This window comes from Phallusia mammillata, chromosome 2 (genome assembly GCF_965637545.1).
Source record: "Phallusia mammillata chromosome 2, kaPhaMamm4.hap1.1, whole genome shotgun sequence".
Taxonomy (NCBI): Eukaryota; Metazoa; Chordata; class Ascidiacea; order Phlebobranchia; family Ascidiidae; genus Phallusia; species Phallusia mammillata.
In genome coordinates, this window is record NC_137253.1 from 23,275,428 (window position 1) to 23,294,294 (window position 18,867).

General features: G+C 39.0%; 2 protein-coding genes across 3 annotated transcripts; one reads left to right on the forward strand and one right to left on the reverse strand.

The window, feature by feature from the left end:
* Nucleotides 1–1,952: 1,952 nt before the first annotated feature.
* LOC145214020 (hemicentin-2-like) lies at nucleotides 1,953–10,503 on the reverse strand. Of its 2 annotated transcripts, XM_080082444.1 has the most exons (14): nucleotides 10,146–10,503; nucleotides 9,850–9,992; nucleotides 9,509–9,642; nucleotides 8,339–8,552; nucleotides 7,686–7,919; nucleotides 7,110–7,292; nucleotides 6,611–6,787; nucleotides 5,482–5,613; nucleotides 4,757–5,011; nucleotides 4,099–4,239; nucleotides 3,888–4,032; nucleotides 3,648–3,779; nucleotides 3,123–3,248; nucleotides 1,953–3,048 (listed from the first exon to the last, which is right to left on the reverse strand). In XM_080082444.1, the coding sequence occupies exons 1-14, from the start codon at nucleotides 10,397–10,399 to the stop codon at nucleotides 2,187–2,189; spliced, it is 3,132 nt and encodes a 1,043-aa protein (XP_079938570.1). In that variant the 5' UTR covers nucleotides 10,400–10,503; the 3' UTR covers nucleotides 1,953–2,186. The 2 variants fall into 2 exon arrangements, with proteins under 2 accessions (XP_079938570.1, XP_079938571.1); XM_080082445.1 differs by lacking the exon at nucleotides 3,648–3,779 and having other exon boundaries at nucleotides 10,146–10,471.
* Nucleotides 10,504–10,514: 11 nt separating this feature from the next.
* On the forward strand, nucleotides 10,515–18,632 carry LOC145214022 (uncharacterized). Its single transcript, XM_080082448.1, has 7 exons — nucleotides 10,515–15,230; nucleotides 15,294–15,719; nucleotides 15,785–16,527; nucleotides 16,674–16,872; nucleotides 17,753–17,886; nucleotides 17,946–18,138; nucleotides 18,211–18,632. Exons 3-7 carry the CDS (start codon nucleotides 16,482–16,484, stop codon nucleotides 18,431–18,433), a joined length of 795 nt encoding a protein of 264 aa, XP_079938574.1. The 5' UTR covers nucleotides 10,515–15,230; nucleotides 15,294–15,719; nucleotides 15,785–16,481; the 3' UTR covers nucleotides 18,434–18,632.
* The last annotated feature ends 235 nt before the right edge of the window (nucleotides 18,633–18,867 follow it).

Here is an 18,867-nt window from a genome sequence, read left to right on the forward strand (position 1 = left end):
CACCCGTACTTCTAACCTTGTTTACATTCGTAAGTTGACAATCACCAAACTGTTACAGGGAAAGAGGCAGCAAACGGGCATTTCGGGCGTATCAGGTTGCATGGAGTTTTCGATTATTTGTCTGTTTTTTGATTTTGGTAATTAAAAGAATTGGTGACACCTTTGCTTGCCTGTGTCTCTCTGTCATTGATTTTCAAAGGCAAATTTTGATCCCAAAAATATCATATTTAAGCTTATAAAAGAAAAGCTTAAATAGTAAACCCAAGGTAATAGGTTTTACTAGTGATGTAAAGCTGCTTTGTCGATGTTTCGACTCGAATCTTTTTCGGTGAGTTTGTTGCATTATTTGTTTATATTCAACCCCAGTGCCATATGCTTGATGAATTTTAAGTGGTAGAATTCTAAACAATTAAGCTTACGAAAGTTGACAAAAGACCTAACAATAATAGCTGAGCAAATTTAACAAACAAACTGGCGGTAATACACAGTGCCGGATTAACCATTAGGCAAAGTAGGCACGTGCCTACAGGCCAGTTAAAAATCCAGGCCACTTCAAAATCTGTAGAAATTTAGTCATGTTTTCAAAACAATTACTTTCTAAACTAATATGTATTTACTGTAATAGGTTTTTCCAGATGAATTAAACGTTGCAAAAATCGTTAAAAAATACGAATTGAAACATGTTGCCACCTTTTTGATGTTTTTAAAAATTCGCATTTCTGTTGAGTGACGCAACGAAACAAATCAATCTAAACATGGATGATTTTGTTAACTGGGTATGACTTAGAGCAGGGGCGGGCAACATACGGCCCGCAGACAGTTTCAGGTCTTATATGATAATGTGGCCCGCGGCCACAGTCTGCCGCAATACCCCACTACTTGCTTACTGCGTCAAATTATAGTTATAAATGTAACGGACAGTGACGCTCCCCAATAGCAAAAAACTTTACCGCCGTTGTTGCCATTGCACCATACGTCCATTGTTACGACATAACTGCCAACCATGTATGGCCTGCTTTCACGGTTTCCTTTGTTTCCACACGTGTAGTCTAGTTAGTGTTTGAGCAGTATCTAAGTCTGTGGTGTATGCATTAAATTTGCTGTGGTGAATATTTTTATGTTATATCAGTCTAATTTTTTAGTTGGCAACCCTGATTTTCGGGCCACTTACAATATGTGCCTACAGGCCAGCAGACCCTTAATCCGGCACTGGTAGTACAGGGGTAACTTCGAATCAGACGTTTCGTTTTAAATGGGGTTCAGAGACACATATTGTTTTGCCCTGTGAATACTATTGCAGCGTCTGGTCTCCAGTGGCAAATAAGTTTCACAAAGTTGAAATGGTGATTGACGTTCCATAGGATCAGTGTATTGTCTTTTGTTTGCGTGTTTAATTGTCGGGTGTCCATCACAAATCAATCTTTGTAACGGGCATTTAACAGTTTTTATTTCAATCACAAAGCAAGTTGAGTTTAGTTTGCTTGAAGGCTACAAACTTGTTAACCGAATAATTTGCATTAAAAACCCACTGAATTTTTCATTTCTTCCAAATACATTATGATCTCATAAAAAATCAACGGATTGCCTTTTTGTGGACAACCAAGTTGAATAATAGTTTTTCAAACTTCACAAAAAAAAGAATTGTTAAGTCTTGCAACAGAAGTTTAAACTTAAACACTTTAAAAGACATTTTTGTGCAAAAAAACGGTATCGAGATCCAATGAAAATTAACCAAACGCTTTTCAATCGGTTTTATGCCAGTGTTAAATCTTCCACGGTTTTTCAACGGTTTGTTCGGAAATATTTCAGGACACAGATATGCGACTTAACAGCAAAACAAACCTAGACGATCAGCGTGTTTTACAGACGAGTGCCAACAAGATATGTTGGTCACTGAAGCAGTCAAAACAACTTTTCAAATCCTGTCTCTCTATGATATTATAAACAAAAAATGACGAAGAGATAAAATTTGTATTTTAAAATTTGACAATATAAAAGCACTATTAATTCGATATAACAACTCTTCACACATGTTGGGTTGCGCAAAGTAAGTAAACATCCACGAAAAAAAATACAATTTTCGACGATAAATTTTTTTTTCGCGAAAAATGAGAAGCACTGTGGCCGTGTAGGCGAAAAATTAACGTGTTTAAAACATACGAATAAAACTTGGACTTTATCCAGTACTATACTAACGTTAGCGATTGCTTCTTAGCGGCAGCAACTGTTGAAGGTATAGACTTTACTGAGTCATTACCGCTATCGCAGGGCGATGATGCACGTGCTGGAGATAATTGTTTACCCAGACGTTCAGTGTTGTGTCTGATAGTTGGTTTACTACGTTGTGAAAAGGCGGTTTGACTGCTGACTGCGCTTGGCTCCGATTCAGAGGTTGGCGAAGTAGAACCTGAAGTCTCAGACGCCGAAAGGGACATAGATCTTGGTCTGGAACTCTTAACCCCATGCAAATAATCTTCTGAAGCTATGGTGGACGCCGAGGTGGTCTCGCTTTGGCCACTAGTCCTTGCTAAAACACGCTGGTGATATTTCCGCGCCTCCAGATCGAGTGTCGCATACGGCCGCACGTGCGCGCTATCGGGGTATATACATCTGGGCATGCCTGGTTGCCAAGTATCGTTGTACAGTACAGCATCATAGGAAGGTACAACTACACCCACTGGCGGGGCTTGTTGTTGATAATTCATTTTTGACAGATATGAGCGTGGAATTGTTGATTGATGGAAATACTGAAGTGGTATTGACGTCATACAACGGCCGCGCCCAAATGATTCTCGTCTTTGTTCGGCAGAAACCGGCGCTACCGGCGGCTTTGCATTGGTGTACACAGTTGATGATTTTTTGGGCGGAGAATTTGTTTCCCGTTGTTGCTTGTGAGAGCTGTCGTCTCGTTTATCTGTAGTATTGTTGCTGTTTAACGTTAAGTGAAGCGACTCGTTTTCAATTATTTCGACGCTCGACCCATCCATTTCAGTGCTTTCTTTGGTCTTGATTGGTGAGCGACGAAGGTTGTTTGACTGCTCCACTGTACTAAAAAGACATAGCATGTTTTGTTTGCATACTACAGAGAGTAACAACTTTAATGGTTTCATATGAAGTCATACCGAAAGCTGAACATTTGTAGAGAATGGGGCGTAGAACCGAATCCAGCTTGTTTTTCGCACGCAAGTGGTGACTTGCAATTAGCATAACTTACATCTTTGATTGGGTACTTGGTTCCATGTCGAAGTCTGTCAATGCATCATGTGTTAAAAAACGTTGTCGATGCTTTTTCTACGCGGCAAAATCTCATCCACCGTGCATTAATTACAAGTATATGTGTGGTTAGCAATGGAAAGCAAAGTGTGGTGCGTGAAAAGAATTTATGGGACACTTGCAAAATATTGTGTGTACAAAAAAAATTAAAAATAATTTAAGTGTTAGCCTTTTATGTTTAAAGTTAAGCGGGCTTGTCTTTCTTTCACTTCACGTTGACCGCACAATATGCTTTAATGCATTGCTTGGGTTAAGAAGATACTAAATTATATTAGTGCATTGCCGATTCTTGCACTAATGAGTTTGCACATCCCTGATAAATGCTATCAACGCCAAAAATGCCAATGCGAAAGCAAAAACGTGATGTAACGTACTCTCTATCGGCGCCGGAGGTCAGATCAGACTGACACCGGGTCATGGCACCCAAGGGCGTCGACGTACAACCTGGTTCCGATACAAGGACGCCGTCTGGCGGTTCGCTATACTGAAGGTAGTTTTTGAATTTGCTGCAAAAAAAGAAAACAAAACGTGTGACATGCAACGGTGACCAAAAACATCAATACACACTTGTGAGTGAAGAACTAAATGCTGCGTTGTAACACAGATCGACTTACTCTTCAAGGTTGACTTCGGCCGAATTTCGGATTTTGCATCTTCGGTAACTCAGCCAACAGACGGCGCCCAAGAGTATAATGAACACAAACGCACAGATGACAACAGTGACGGAGAATTCCACGATTGAAAGCTTGCCAATTTTTTCTGTACCAAAAACGACTTTCCAATTGTTTTGTACAATAAAGTTGAAACAGAAATGATTCCACTTACGTTGTGGAGGGGGAAGCTGGATGTAAGTTTCATTTGCTTCAACGTCCAAACCATTATGCACAACACAAACATACGGAGTAACACTTTCTACTTCAGATGATTCCAACCTTAATGTTGACTGATTTCCCTTCGTTTCAGTTCCTGTCGCAAAAAACGTATTTTAAGACACCCCAGAAAGAGCGACCCTATTTGATTGATCACGTCGTTTATCAAACAAGCCCTTTAGAAGAGTTTGTTCCCAAAATATCCCGTACAGGGTTCTTCGTTTAGAGGGTATGGATAATGCATCAAAGCAGGCGCATGGTAATAAGGGATTACAGAACAGACGTGTGTGGGGAAGGTGAGAGGCAACCTGCTACCCTTTTGTGCGAGGCGCTAAATTTATCAAATATTGATTCTGGACGTACTACTGGGCGCAGTGCATTCGTCATCAAAAGTTTGACGTTTGTGAATAATGGGCTTATTAGCAATCCAACGTCTTTAGCCTCGGCAATGAGTAAATGCATCGTTTATATTCAGGACCAGGGGGGATTTGATTGACAAGCATCCGAATTTTATACAGTTTGTTTACTATGTACAACCACAAAATTTTTTACTTTGAAAGTACTGAAAAAAACAAGGAGCATTTATTCTTACATGAGAAGTTAAAACAACTTACCATTAGGAAAAATCCACCTGTATATTGGTGGTGGTGAGCTTCCGCCCTTAGCTGTACACGAGAGGTTGTTATCTTTTTCCCGGTGAATGCCAACATTTGACGGTGGATAATGAACTGTGACCATAATATCAGATTTAGCGCTTCCTGGCACATAGTTGTATGCAACGCATTTGTACAAGCCAGACTGAGAGCGATGGACACCAGCGAGCAACAGCTGGTTTTTCTCGGTATAATCTTCTCGCATCAGTTTTCGGTCTGTAGGGACAGAACATCTTTGATTCTTAACCGACACGCCTAATTAACAGTTTGTAAGGCAATGTGGAAAAAAGCGAAATCAGAGGCTTGTACATTATGATACCTGTTTCAATCTATGTATTGACAAAAACAATTTTATGTTTTACAACGTCAAAATTATATTAAAAAGACAACGTTAACATAAGTTTAACTCTTTAACACAAGCTAAGCGTAAAGTTTAATATTATTTGATTTATTTATTCATTTATCGAATTCGGATTCGGATTTCAAAAATTTGACCCAAATCGCCTGGATAATCAAGGAAGCACTTGTATTAACTTCACATTAATTATAGCATTGGGAAATTAAAAAGCAACACAAAACATTTGTATTATGAAAACGCCAATAAAACATAATACGGAAATATGTGCCTGACCCCCGAAAGTACCCAGGTTGTTAATGCTGTGTATTAAAAAGTGCGTTTGCCTTACCCTGAAAATACCAATCATATGTGCATTCCGGTTGCGAAAGAACACGACAAGTAAGTTTCAGGTCTTCCCCTTCACGCACAATCGCATGTCGTGGTTCAGAAAAGATTCGAATTCCATTCGTGTCCGGTGGGTCTGCAAAAACGTATGTAAGCATCAGTCTGACCAGTCAGGCAAAGAACTGTATAATGAATGTCCCTTAAGGGACGCAGCGGCACTAAGTAGCGAGTTAACATGCATGTTTTGCGTGTCCGATCCATTAATGGCTTTGGACAAAGCCCAATTCCCACATCAACCGACCAAAGGCGGAGGTTCGCCATAGAGCATAGGCCAAATCAACGTCCGGTATTAAGCACACATCGATCGAATACACAACGTCCCGATTGTATGGTGAAGTACGATGATGAGACGCATGCGCGGTGACAGATCTAAGAGATTAATTGATCGCCTGGTAATGGGCTAGAGATAGGAAAAAGTTGAAACAATTCCGATGGCAAGAAATAGTAACACGCCACATTTGGTTGTGCTTTGCGCACATATTATCAAATCGAAAAAGAGTATGTGCATTTGTGAACAATTTTTTTCCGAGGCGAGTGTCTTGGAATGATGCTGGCTCGTAATTGCATTGCATTAATTATTAAATTTGATAAAATCGACACGACAACGATTTTGATCCGCTACTTGTCCTCTTTGTGACCTGCTGGAATTGAATCAAAAGCCAGATTTGAGATATTGTGTAACAGAAAATCGTTATTCGGTGGTTGCGTGTAAGATCACATCAAAAGCTAAACCACACTTGTTGTTTGCCGTGATTCGGTGCAACCCTCTGCTAGGAGAATTCTTTTAATGCTAATCCCAGAAAGTAAAATCTTAGGTTTTTTGCCTTTGTTGCTAATTTTCTTTGTTTAAAATACTGTTATTTCCTCAAGAAGAATTAAGGTTATACTTATCTTTAACATACATAGGTTAAATGGCCGGGGATCTTTTCCAAATGTTTTTGTAGCTGCATTCCAGAAGTTATATGAGCAAAATAGTTTACACTTTACAGCATCGTAAAAATGTTTTACAATGGCATAAACGTATTCATATTAAAAAACAATCGAGCATCGTCCGACAATAATTTTTAACTTACAGTCGATAGAGAGTTTGTTTGTTCGTTCCACGGCTGTGACGAACCCTGTGAGCTGTGACGTATTGGTAAGGCGACAACTGAATGTTGCGTCATCACGACCCCTTCTGACGTCAACAAATCGAAGTTGGGAAGTGATTTTGGCCTGAGACGAACTAAGTCTTGTGTATTTCGTGAAAACTGTAAAATATAAATTTAGTGATATTTCTTGAAAATACTTATATAGTGTGTGTTTTTGTTAACATCTGAAAAGGCAAACGTAAGATTTCTATCGTTGAAAGCAATGGGTTGAGTGAAAACACGGTTTAAATTTTTTTTTAAAACTCCGATTTAAACCACAGAACAGTCAATTCTATGAAAATATTATTTGAGTTGCTTAAAAGACAAGAATTTTAGATAATAAATTATTCGCAGTTTTATTAACGAGGAGAATTTTTTATATATATCCCGAGTTGACATTTTAACAAAGTGACAAAGAACATAAGTATAACGTGGGATGTACTGTCATATTCATTTGATGGAGTATCGATCATCCGTCCATCTTTTGTCCACTCAAAATCGAGATCGTAGTCACTTGTGGTAAGCCCGCGCGAATTGGTCACGTGAGCTATGCATTCCATGCGGTAGCCGGATGCGGAAACCGGAAGCGATGTGTTGAATTGCGTCACAGTCCGAAACAATGTGGCTAAAATATTTGTAAACATCGTTGTCAATATAACCAAGGTTTAAAACAATATTTTGCAATTTTTGTCTATTTTAGTACTGAAGATACTATTAAAGTTAACTACTATTAAAGTTAAGTTAAAAATAACACATGTATATTGTTTGTCAATACCTTGCAGATTTCGAATTACCTGTATCTTAACAGAGGCATTTTTATTTAATCAGCGGGCAAGTTACAAGTAGAAGTAAATTTCTCTGCAATTTTTGAACTGAACACCAACTTTTAACCAGATGTGAGTAAGATATGTTGTATATATGTTGAGCATTTCCATTTCAATCACATCTTTCACAGAAAAATAAATTTCTAAAGCCGATACCCGTACGCAAACAAAGCCGACTCTAAATCCCAACTTACGCAAATCGCGTGCGCGCTGCACAACCAAGGTGCTGACGGCTTCCGGCTTCAAACTACTTGAGGCGACGCAAGCGTAACGACCGTCTCCAAGAGAGGATTCGCTGAGGTAGAGGTGTTGAACATCCCGTACAACATCGCCGTTAGGAAGAATCCATCTTATCGACGGGGTCGGATTTCCTTCCGCTTCACAAGTAAGCCGGTTTCCAAGCAATTTGATTTGTGCAAGAGGTGGATCTGAATAAACCGATTGAAAAGAACGGGTGTTTAAGTTATTCTTTCCACAGAAGCATGCATTTTGTATGGATATACGAGCGCTTCGACACAACATTTAAAAACTAAAACCCAATCGTTGGGCCACTTTCGAAAAAGACGGTAAATCGAATCAAGAAATTAAGATCTTTCAAATACTTCCATGTGGATTTAGGAGCAAATATAACAAAATTGTTACACACAACTCATGTACGTCTACTCTAGATGATTTTAGTTGATGACTGACTGCAAGCAAAATTGAATCTGCAATAACCAAGAATTTGTGGTTGACCAGATTAACATTAATTGTAATAGGCTGCACTTACAAGAAGAAGTCAGTGACGAAGAATCTTTTCATGGGGACAAATACACAAAGAAAATGTATTTTAGTCTTTGGAACTTACACAAGAGATTCACTGTGACAGTTGAGGTTTTGGCTTCAATCGAACTCAAATCATCATGATTTACGAGGCACGAAAAATCCTGTCTACTCGAGTTTCCTGCTTCAGCACCCGACCCAAGATAATCCGGTGCAAGACCCGGTGTGAGTTTTAACACTGAGATGACGTCAAAAGAACCGTCAGGGGCCTGTGAGCTGGTCAATGTGGAATCCTGAATCTAAAGGAAAGTATGTCGAGTAAGCAATCGTTAGGATTTAACCAAAATTGAACTTCATCCACTTGAGAGCGAGAAGTACAAAGCAGTTCACCGCTAAACCTTGCCACTCGTAAGAAAACAAAGCTGTCACCATTTGTTTGAAAACATTCATTGCAAATCGAATTTATCTCTATTGTCGATGCGACAAGTACTATATAGAGCAGTGGTTCTCAACCTTTTAAGTTTGCGGACCGGTAAACTTTCGAAACAAATTTTGCGGACCGGTGGGCTTTCAAATCAACCCAAAAAGTAATCACGACAAAATTATACTATTCAAAAGAATATAAAAAATCAATTTATGCTGTTGTCTGTTTGATATCATACGTTTTAACGCGGTTCTAAAGAAATTTCTGCAAGAAAGTAGAGCGTTGACTTCCACACGATTTATCGGCCTTCAACATCTTGCATTTTGCAATTGAGATATAAAATTGTAATATATTTGGCGGACCGGCAGGAAAGTTGACGCGGACCGGCGGTTGAGAACCACTGATATAGAGTACGGTAAGTAAGCACTCGACAAGAAAGCATAGTTGATTTTAAGCGTTGTATCTCTAAACGTGCATTGAATGCGGTGGTTAAGTAAATGTTTAGGTCGAAAGGTGGATAATAAGCAGATTGAATTTGTGTAGATGCAATATTCAATGTTGCACTTGCTCATGTTTTGTTGTATGAAGGATACAAAAAACATGATTGTGTCTTTGTAATGAATAGCACTGCTAGCGTATACACAATATGGCAGGAATGACCAAAACGGCAGGTTTAATTCGGGTTTGCTAAATTGAAAAAAAAATGTAAGTTGGTCTAATCAGACGCGGTTAAAAATAAAAAGCTGTTATATATAACACTATGGTATTTACGTACAGAAGAAATATGGAAAACACGATTTTTTAATCCAAAAACGTGATTGCAGTTTGTACCTGTCCATCTGAATCTGTCCACGTGATTTGTGCTCGAGGTTTGCCTCCTATTGCTCTGCACGAGGCGGCACGATATTTTCCATCAGTTCCAACTTTTGGCGATGTAACCAATTCGGTGCTTACACTCGGCGCAGCTGAAATTAAAACACAGTTAAAAACAATGTTTAGAGCATTACAATCATTTCGTAAAACAAACCGATGATATTACTGCATTTTTTACTACACCATACATCACTGTTACTACACCATGGCATCACAGTTTTTGCAAATCTTGCAAGCAAATGTTTATTAACTCGAACAATTCTTGTTGGGCGTATAAACATATGATATTTTGTGGTTACCCGTGACGTCCAAGGTTACAACAGAGGTTGTCGCACTCTCAACTGTCAGCACAGTGCAAGAATATATTCCAGAATCGCTGATTTGCAAATTTCGTATCTGAAGGCTGGCTTCGTTGAACTGGGCTCTTCCTTCCAAGGCTTCACTACAAACATCAAATCATAAGTAAAACAGCGAATTGGTGTAACAAGCAAATCTTATTTATTGGTAAACGAGGCAAAACATACCAAGCAGCAAAACACAGATGTAGCAGAATTCAACAAGTAATTGGGAAAATTTATCGTTATAATGTACATACTTGATGCTCGGGTTTCCTGATACAGAATATGCGACGGTGATAGTTTTGCCCTCAATGCTTTTAGTCCAGCTTATGGTGGGAGACGATGAAGTGTCTGCGAAGCATGTTAATGTCGCTGCTCCACCTCGCCGGGCCTTTACCGTCGTTGATGTGCCCTTTTGCCCGTCTGATAAACCAAGCGACATCCATAGCAGCACAACTATGGCAAATCGCATGTACCTGTACATACCACCTCTGCGACTTTCATTATCCATACTGAGATGGTTTAACAGTTACAGCCCACACATAGAGCTGTACAACAGAGTTAGGTAGTTTAGTTTTCAAGAGTTATTTCAAAATTTTGCAAAAAAAAGTCAAGTGAACCCTAAAGCAGCATTTAATTAATTTCACTCTTTCTGGTTGTAAAAGGGCCTTAGTGACTCTCCTAACTAGGCGATGTGTTAGAGATTTCCGCGTAAACATTCAGCAAGCTAATGCAAAACCGTCGCAGTTTTTATTTTGACCATATCTTCAACTACAAGAAGTTCTCCCGACATGCCAGGAACTGTATTTGTATCGATTGTTCTTCTTCTTCCTGTCGCTGTCGTTACTTTATTAATTCGTAACTTCATGTACGGCAGCCTGTTTGACAAGACAAACATAATTTCGTCTCTACACAAAATTCCATAGCCAAGTTTTGACTGCACGGACACAGACGAACACATACATAACAAAGCTTTCTTTACGGCCTGTCAACTACATGCTTGTGTAATTCCCTCCCTTTCAACACTACAGTAAACAGAATCCACTCGTTCTCTGTTCTGGCTTTACAGCGATTCCTTGCAATCATTAGTCCGGCGTTTTTTCTCTAAATTTCGGGAGCCTCTGTTCTCAAGGCGGTCACTCAGGGCCTTTCTCGCGTTCCTGATTAAAGAGAAAAAGATCAGGGTTGGAACAAGCGCGGACAAGGGCCTCGAGCACCCTTCAACGATGGCTGGAGTCGCCCCTGTCGTTGAGGTGGAGAGGGTAAACGGATTGATTATTTGCGACGCGTGTTCCTTGAAGATTTCCACAAGAGCAACGACCTGGCGGCAACAAAGTGCCTGCCCGAAAAACATTTCCTAATAAATAATTAAGGCCCCCGCGCGCGTCCCGGGCCACGCGTGATTTGCTTCTCGGGCTCTTAGACGCCGCGTGGGACGTTAATGAGGTCACAACATGGGTGATTTGTTCAATCATTCCACGCTGGCCTCGGTGAAGCCCCGCATTAGGACCCTAAGCCGAATGGGGCGCGACTAACGTTTTTCCGATCGATGTTGAATTTGGACGTTGCGATTCATTATGGTAAATTGCCCTCTGCTTAATCGCCGTGTCTTGATGGTGGAAATTGGGCATTACGCATCAAACGCACCGCCCTAATCGATTGCATATGTCACAGCTTGCGGTGAATCTGTATGTTTCAACAAAAATGTTGTATGACAATAGCGGTTGAATCAAAATTAGTAATCTTTATCAGTACCATCAATAAAATAATGGACTGGAAATTTTAAAACGGGTTAACATTTTTCCGTTCATTTTTTAATAATAAACTGCCATCTAGAGACAAGAGGAATTGCCCCTATTGTGTGCAAACAACCCGAAAAAATACAGATATCACAAGCGTCACAATATAAAATGTGACGTCATAAACACATAAGACTGATCGTCAGACTGGTGTGCAGCTCAATCTGTGCATCAAGTTTAAAAATAAGGCCGCATTAAATCGTATATATATATATGTATATATATTTATGAATGACATAAACCTATTTCTTTACATCAGTAATCTAAAACAAAAACAAGCAGGGTATTGGCGGCCGTGCGTGAAATAAGGATCTGCGATGCGGCCGCCACAGCAAAACGTTGAGCACCCCTGGCCTAGATCTTCGTCTTAATGCAGTAAAATATTTAATTTAAAAACTTAACAAACTTGCGAGTCCGATTTTAGGCGTTGGTATTTCTAATAGTTGGCATTTGAAATTGAATCATTCCATTATTTAAAATCTCGCATTTCATTCGAATGCATTTTGACAATTTAAAACCAACAATTCATAAGGAAATCTTTCAAACACGAATGATTAACTATTTGTTTTCAAAGAATGTATTGTTTATTTTCTGTCATAGGATTAAATTTATTTTCCGTTCTGAAAAGGTAACATTATCTGTGTTGAAATGATCGTCTGAAATGTTCCTTTTCAAATCGTTTGGCCAAATTTTGAGAAACGATGCCACGATAAATACAACTTACAATTTATATCAATAGATCCCGAAATAACAGGCTTATGTAAGATTTTGCTAATTCAAAGCCATGAATATATATATCGGTACGAAGAGACAAAGAAAATTGAATAACAGGTTTTGATTTCATGTTCTTGTTTGCAAATTAATTGCTTATTTAGCATAAATTCGTAACCTCACGCTGCACGTTATCTGCTTACATCAGCGGGAGCTCCTAAAGAAATTCTCGAACCAATTCCAACAGAAACTTAATCCCGCTGGTTACAATTGCAAAGCAAATCGGGGTTAAGTCCACTGGAAATTGGAGTAATCCTATTTGTGAAACAATGTCGCTTTACGTTACAGTGAGAATGTTTTGTTGATCAACTGAAATACTGGCAACGTTATATAGCACGAAAACCGTTTTTTAGATTTTTAAAAAACAACCGCCTTTCAAAGATTTCGGATAATTGCACTATGCCCTTATAACCGGCAACATTCCCTACAGGAATTTCATCACTCTGTAATTTGCATTAATCGCATTACGACCTCGCAACATCAGCAAGTCCAAAATGTGGTGGCTTTAAATCTGGTTACACGATGTTTTTTCCTGGCTAAGGTAGTTTGAAACGATTTTATGTGAAAATTCCCCTTGAAAGATCACATTTGGGCTCGAGGCCTTTAACTTGGTTTGGGAAATCAATACATGGTGTACGTCACATTCCACAGTGAAATCGCAGGTGAGAACAAGAACTCTTGCATTGTGCAGGTTACAGACAAAAATGTTGTACAATTTCGACAAAAAAACTTACCCAAAATATGCTCAATAAATTGTACAGCGGCCTTGATGCGTATCTAATGTTTGAACATATACCAACAATTATTTATGAAGACGTCTCGAAACAAACAATGAAAATGCTGGAGAATGTAATAATTTTAGCTTATTTGTTTTACAGCAAGCTCATGGGTATTTTTGAAGGTTTTCTAACCTGACAAATTTTGAGGCAATTCTAGTCGAATGCACGGAGATGCCGGATGGTTCAGATTTTGGCATTGTTTTTTAAGCCGTTTAGCTCTTGGCCTATCGTTCTGAATGTTGTGTAGCTATTATGGAGCTTGTAGGATTAGACAGAAAGGAATTGGGCAGTAAACGCGGCACTTAACTTGTCGCTCAGACTTGACTGTGAACACGGCTTCTGAATAATTTACCTCATCGATTCGCTGTGGCTGTTGGTCGTTCGTTCCTTCCGCAACACGAAAAGACCAAGTCACGTGTCAGGTTTAGGCTTATACGGGTATGTGTCACGTGAGTGAGTCCAACACCGTGTTTTGAATATCTAGCTGTTTTTGTTTTGCCAGTGACATGAAAAGATCTTTGCCGTTGAGCCTGTTTCAAAATAAATTGTGTATGATGCAAGATGAGAAAGCTGTTAATGGCTTTACATTTACAACAAAGTCAATCAAACAGATTATCCGTAATCAGTCAATTTATTATCTATCAATCGGTTTTTCAATCAATCGATCAAATATTTCAGATTACGGGTTTCTCTACATCGGTATCCATCAAATTTCAGTCTTAAAATACTTTTATGCAATAATGATTTGGGCAAGTTACAACTGGACTAAAATGTACACAAAAGATACAACACATATAGTGGCACCAGAATTGTAAAGAGGCCTGAAATTCGAGCCCGAACCCAAAAGCACAAGCCCGAAACCCGGCCCGATCTCGAATCGTTTTTGAGAAGCCCGTTTAAGCCCAAAAGTTTGATCGACAGGCCAGTACACTAAACGCCTCATGCAGGAAAGACAAGAGAACAAACACAATAGACAATTGGTCTTGAACAAGGCGTTTTAGGGCCATTTGGCACTAGTTCAGGTTAAAAAACTGGTTACGGCCAGACTTACAACTCTGAGTGGCACCTGTGCTTTTTCATTGCATATCAAACAAGTATTTGAACTATTTTTGTCCAGCAAAGACAACTACGGTTCTTCAAAAAGTTCTTCATAAAATTTAAAGTGGCATATAAAGCCAAGCTTTTATTGGATAGCGCATGACAAGAGTTATTTTCATGATTCAATCAGCAATACGCCACAAAGTCGGTTTCAGTGTAAAACGAACTTTGACAATGTTCTTTTTCAGAGGTTTGGTGGCTTTAGCCGTTTAAGCGACAAAGGGTATGTTCAACCCCGGTTCCATAGCGTCATCGAGCGGTTTATGCGACAAAGGCACACGTATGGCGTGAAATCTCATTATTTTCGATGAGGAACAAATCGATAAGGAAATATGTGGAAACCTTCAGGATTTTGCGTGTCAACCTTGCGCGATTGTTATTGACCAGTCAAACCTAACGAAAACTTTTAAATCGCTAGGTAACTGCGAAAAGCAAGCTTCACACTGAGTTAGGTTCCATACTTGTTGCTGCCCGGCAACAAAGGCCGTGTTTCAAAACAACGTTTAAATTCTCTGCAGCCATATAGTTTAAAGAAGTGCGGACAACCTGCAAAAAATACTGGCCATTAGCAATACTATGAATAATCTTACTACCAGAACGTGGAAAGCCGGTTTCCCCGAGAGCAATGGCTGGACAGACGAAAGGTTAAACCTGGCTTGCTGTAATTTGATTTTGAGAGTAATATGTTCATTTAAAATGGTAAATACTCAAGAAGCTTTCCGCTGAGGTTAGTTCTCATTTGCAAGTGACGGGAAAATTCGCCTGGTGTGTCCCTTTACACACTGACGGGTCACCTGAAGAAGGGGGGCGTACTAAATCTTCTTGTGTTTCGTTGCGGTCGAGGCTCAACGTTTCTGGAAAGTTTTTTACCGGCAACTGCTTCAATTTGTACCCGGTAAGCTTTACAACATGCTTGATATGTCGATCGACTTTTTCCACCATTTGTTCTACTTTACAGGAACATCTGCAAGCGGGGCAAACTTCCAGGCGTATTTCCCGGAGGGCATTTCGGGGTGGAATGGCGCGTCAACTGGTTGGGGAAACCTACCTTACGCACCTATAACGCTACGCTCCAACAGGGTGCCAATCAGCGTTCTGTAGCATGTTTTTCCAAGAGCCTGCTTCACTTAGTGCACCTAAAAAACGCACAAACGAAAAGATTGGAATCGAATACCCCACAGCCCAATTGGACATAAGCCTTCCCAGTATCGTAAAGAGCCTCATCACGGAAGCCGACGAGGGCACTTCGTCTGATCACGAAATAGTAAAAACTCAAGACTCAATCGATAATGACATTGATCTCGAATTTATGGACATTCCCGGAAACAACTATGGTAACAATGCGAGTTCTATGACTTTCGCCGGAAACGACAGTTTATAAGTGGTAAGTAAGAGCGGTTTCATCAGGTTCAATAGCCTTAATCTAATTGTCCTACCTGCAATTAACAGACAGGATCAGATACCGAGCGTGTAAGAAGTTGCTACAGGGCCCAAAGTGAAGAAAACTGTTCCAAACTACATTGCTTGTTTTTCAATATAATGTTACTTTTTTAGCATACATGTGTACTGTGTGTTTGTAAAAAAAAGTTTTGTAAAAAGAAATAGAGTTTCAGCCAGAGTTTTCACCCCACCTGCATTTCAATTGCAATTGGTCACATACAAAGAAGTTTAAGAAACATGAAACTGTACTTTCGCAGAACTTCGTGTAGGCACCCCGACTGTGAAAACTTTTGGACTCGGTTTGATTCGGGTTTGCATCTCTGAGCTACTACTAGCCCATGAGGATAGGATTTTACAATTTTAAGTACATGTTTTATATCGTCGTCTTGCATACTTATACTTAATTGTAAACAATTACACAGCGACTAGCCACCACAATTGGTATCATCAAAAACTTTTTGGCTAAACCGCGATGATTCCGCAAGCAACTAAAATGTATTGTGATGACAACAACCGGCATTTCCGTATTTGCCTACTCATCGATACAAGGCAAAAAATAATTCTGTTTCGACATCAAGCTGTTCAAAAACAATTTATTTGCTTACGCACTCGCAGTAAAAGACAAGCAGCCTAAGATTCTTTTTTGCAGTTTTAACGAACATTTTCTTGTATTGTTTTGCGCAAGTTTGAAGATTTCTGATCCAAGATGAACGTAGCGTTTTTGCTGGCGATGTTTGCTACGTTAACTCAAGGTTAATTTTAATCTCTAAAACTTAAATAAAAAAACTTTTTTGTGTCTATATGTCTAAATTAGGTTACTTAAAAAAGCATTGGTAAAAGACAAACTTGATGACAAAAAAGTCTAAGTCATTTTAACAAAGTTCGTTTGTTTCTTTAGCATGTCACGAAAAAGTGCACTACCGGAAAAAACGATCTACCGAAAGCAAAGATCTGAGCATCATTGAAATAGAGAATTTTTTTCCAAGGTGCCTCCGCCCGAAACTGAAGACTATTGAGGACGTGTCGTTCGAAAGTGTTGTTAAATTTGCGGTTGAACACACAGCATGGTATGAATACGCAAACAACATCAAATGCAGGTGGGTCGAGAAAAAATGCTTTAAAGGCGCATTGCGAGAGAGTGTTATCATTCTTGTTGCCAATCTTTGTTGCCGTTGCTGTTTCCAAATTTGTGAAAAACCGGTTTTAACAAACATTATGATTAGCGTAGCTCTAACACCAATTCGTGGCATAGACCAACAAAATAACATTATACTTGGCCAGTGGTGAAGCCAGTCAAAAGTTTTCGGAGAGGCCAAATAATTCATTATCCAATACTAATTGCTAACGATATGCGCACCGCGTTTTTTCGGTGCTGGACTACGCTTGATACCTAATTGTGTTTTCTATCGTTTCACCCACACTGGTTTTGTAACGGTATTTATACTAATACAGTATTTCACTAATGATAAAAAATAATTGATGAAACGCCCACAATAAAAAGCTTACTCTACACTTTTTTAAGTTTGTGTTCAGTGTTCCTATATTAAACTTGTTAATTTTAATTATCATTTACGAAACAGTACTAATTTTGTTTCGAAATAGAAGAAAACCTATATTTTAAAATTTGTAAGTAATATTCGAGCTGTAAACAGTAGAAACAATAAACAGTAAACAGCAAAAATGTTTCACATCCTGTTTCCGTCCGTGATTCAAATAATCACGCGATCACTGGATTTTGCAATCTCAATAAACCCAATTAGATATCTGGAATAATTTTGACACTCGAAACACAAATTTGTGTAATTTTTTTTATAAACTTATATAAGTTTATATGCTGGTTTTCAAGAAATCTTCTGTGCTTTGGGGACTTTTTCATGTCGAATTACAAGGCCCAACTTACAACTCTGGTCGTGATTCCTTTTGGGGTTGTTGCGTCGAAATCCTATATACTTTGGCAAATTTATATCATTTTTTCAGAAAATCCGAAAATCGAGACACAGTTGAATGTTGGGAAGGAGCTGTTGCAGATTTGCTTACGGACGATTCGCGAGTTTTCTTCGCAGTGATAGCATGTCTGAACCAATTCGATATCTTCGTCCAAACTGGCGATGGTTCGTACACGCTTTAGATGCTATTTAGAAGTAATGATTAACCCCGACATGTTGCACAGATTTTTCTAATGGCGAGTTTGCAGAAACTCCTGAAGGAAAAAAACCTGTTAAAAACCAAAATTCTTGTCCGCCCCGCACCAAGACAAATTTTGATAAGTGTGTAGACGACGGATTAAAGAAGCGAGTCGAAACTAACCCTATCGATGACATGCCTTCGGTCGCTAAAGTGATAGAAAAATATTTCAAATGCAGGTACTTTAGAACTATAAACAGTTAAAATTGCACTGAGTGACATCGTTTATTTCTTGTCTTTACCTATTGCAGCCAATGCGATTGTAACAGTGTGTTAGAAGTGAACAACGAGTTTGCAAAAAGCTTCTTCAAAAAAGGTCTAACATGTGACAGCTGCTGGTCAACACGCATTGCTGGTCTGGTCAAACAAGATTCACGCTTGTTGAAACCTATTCGCGCATGTGCCACTGATTTGGAAGACGTGGACGTTGCACCTGCGACATTAGGTGACACTAGAGACGTTAATGTGGGTTAGTTCAGTATATTTTGTTGTGTATTAAAAATGGTGTGTATAAGCTTTTTTTTTAAAAAAAGCGTCATGAATGTTTAACCCCTTGGAACAAAATTTTACTTTACGTGTGTATTCTAAAGATTCGTTAGTCAAAACGGTGTGTTAAAATAAAGATGATCGTTGCTGCAATTGTACAATTTTAATAAAAACATGGTCAGCCAAACCGCGTTTTTAGTATATTTTTTCTGTTAAAAGTACCTTAATTGGAGTAATACATCAAAAACTAGAATAAATTCATATGTTTTCCTGTGCCGTGTTCTTGTTTTGATAGGTTATCAAACTTTTTTGCAAAACGCTGCGTCACAATCCATTTATATTGCTGGCTTCACTTTAAAGATTTTGAGCTTTGACGTTCAAGGTTTATTACAAACTTTACGTTCTAACACAGACCTATCACA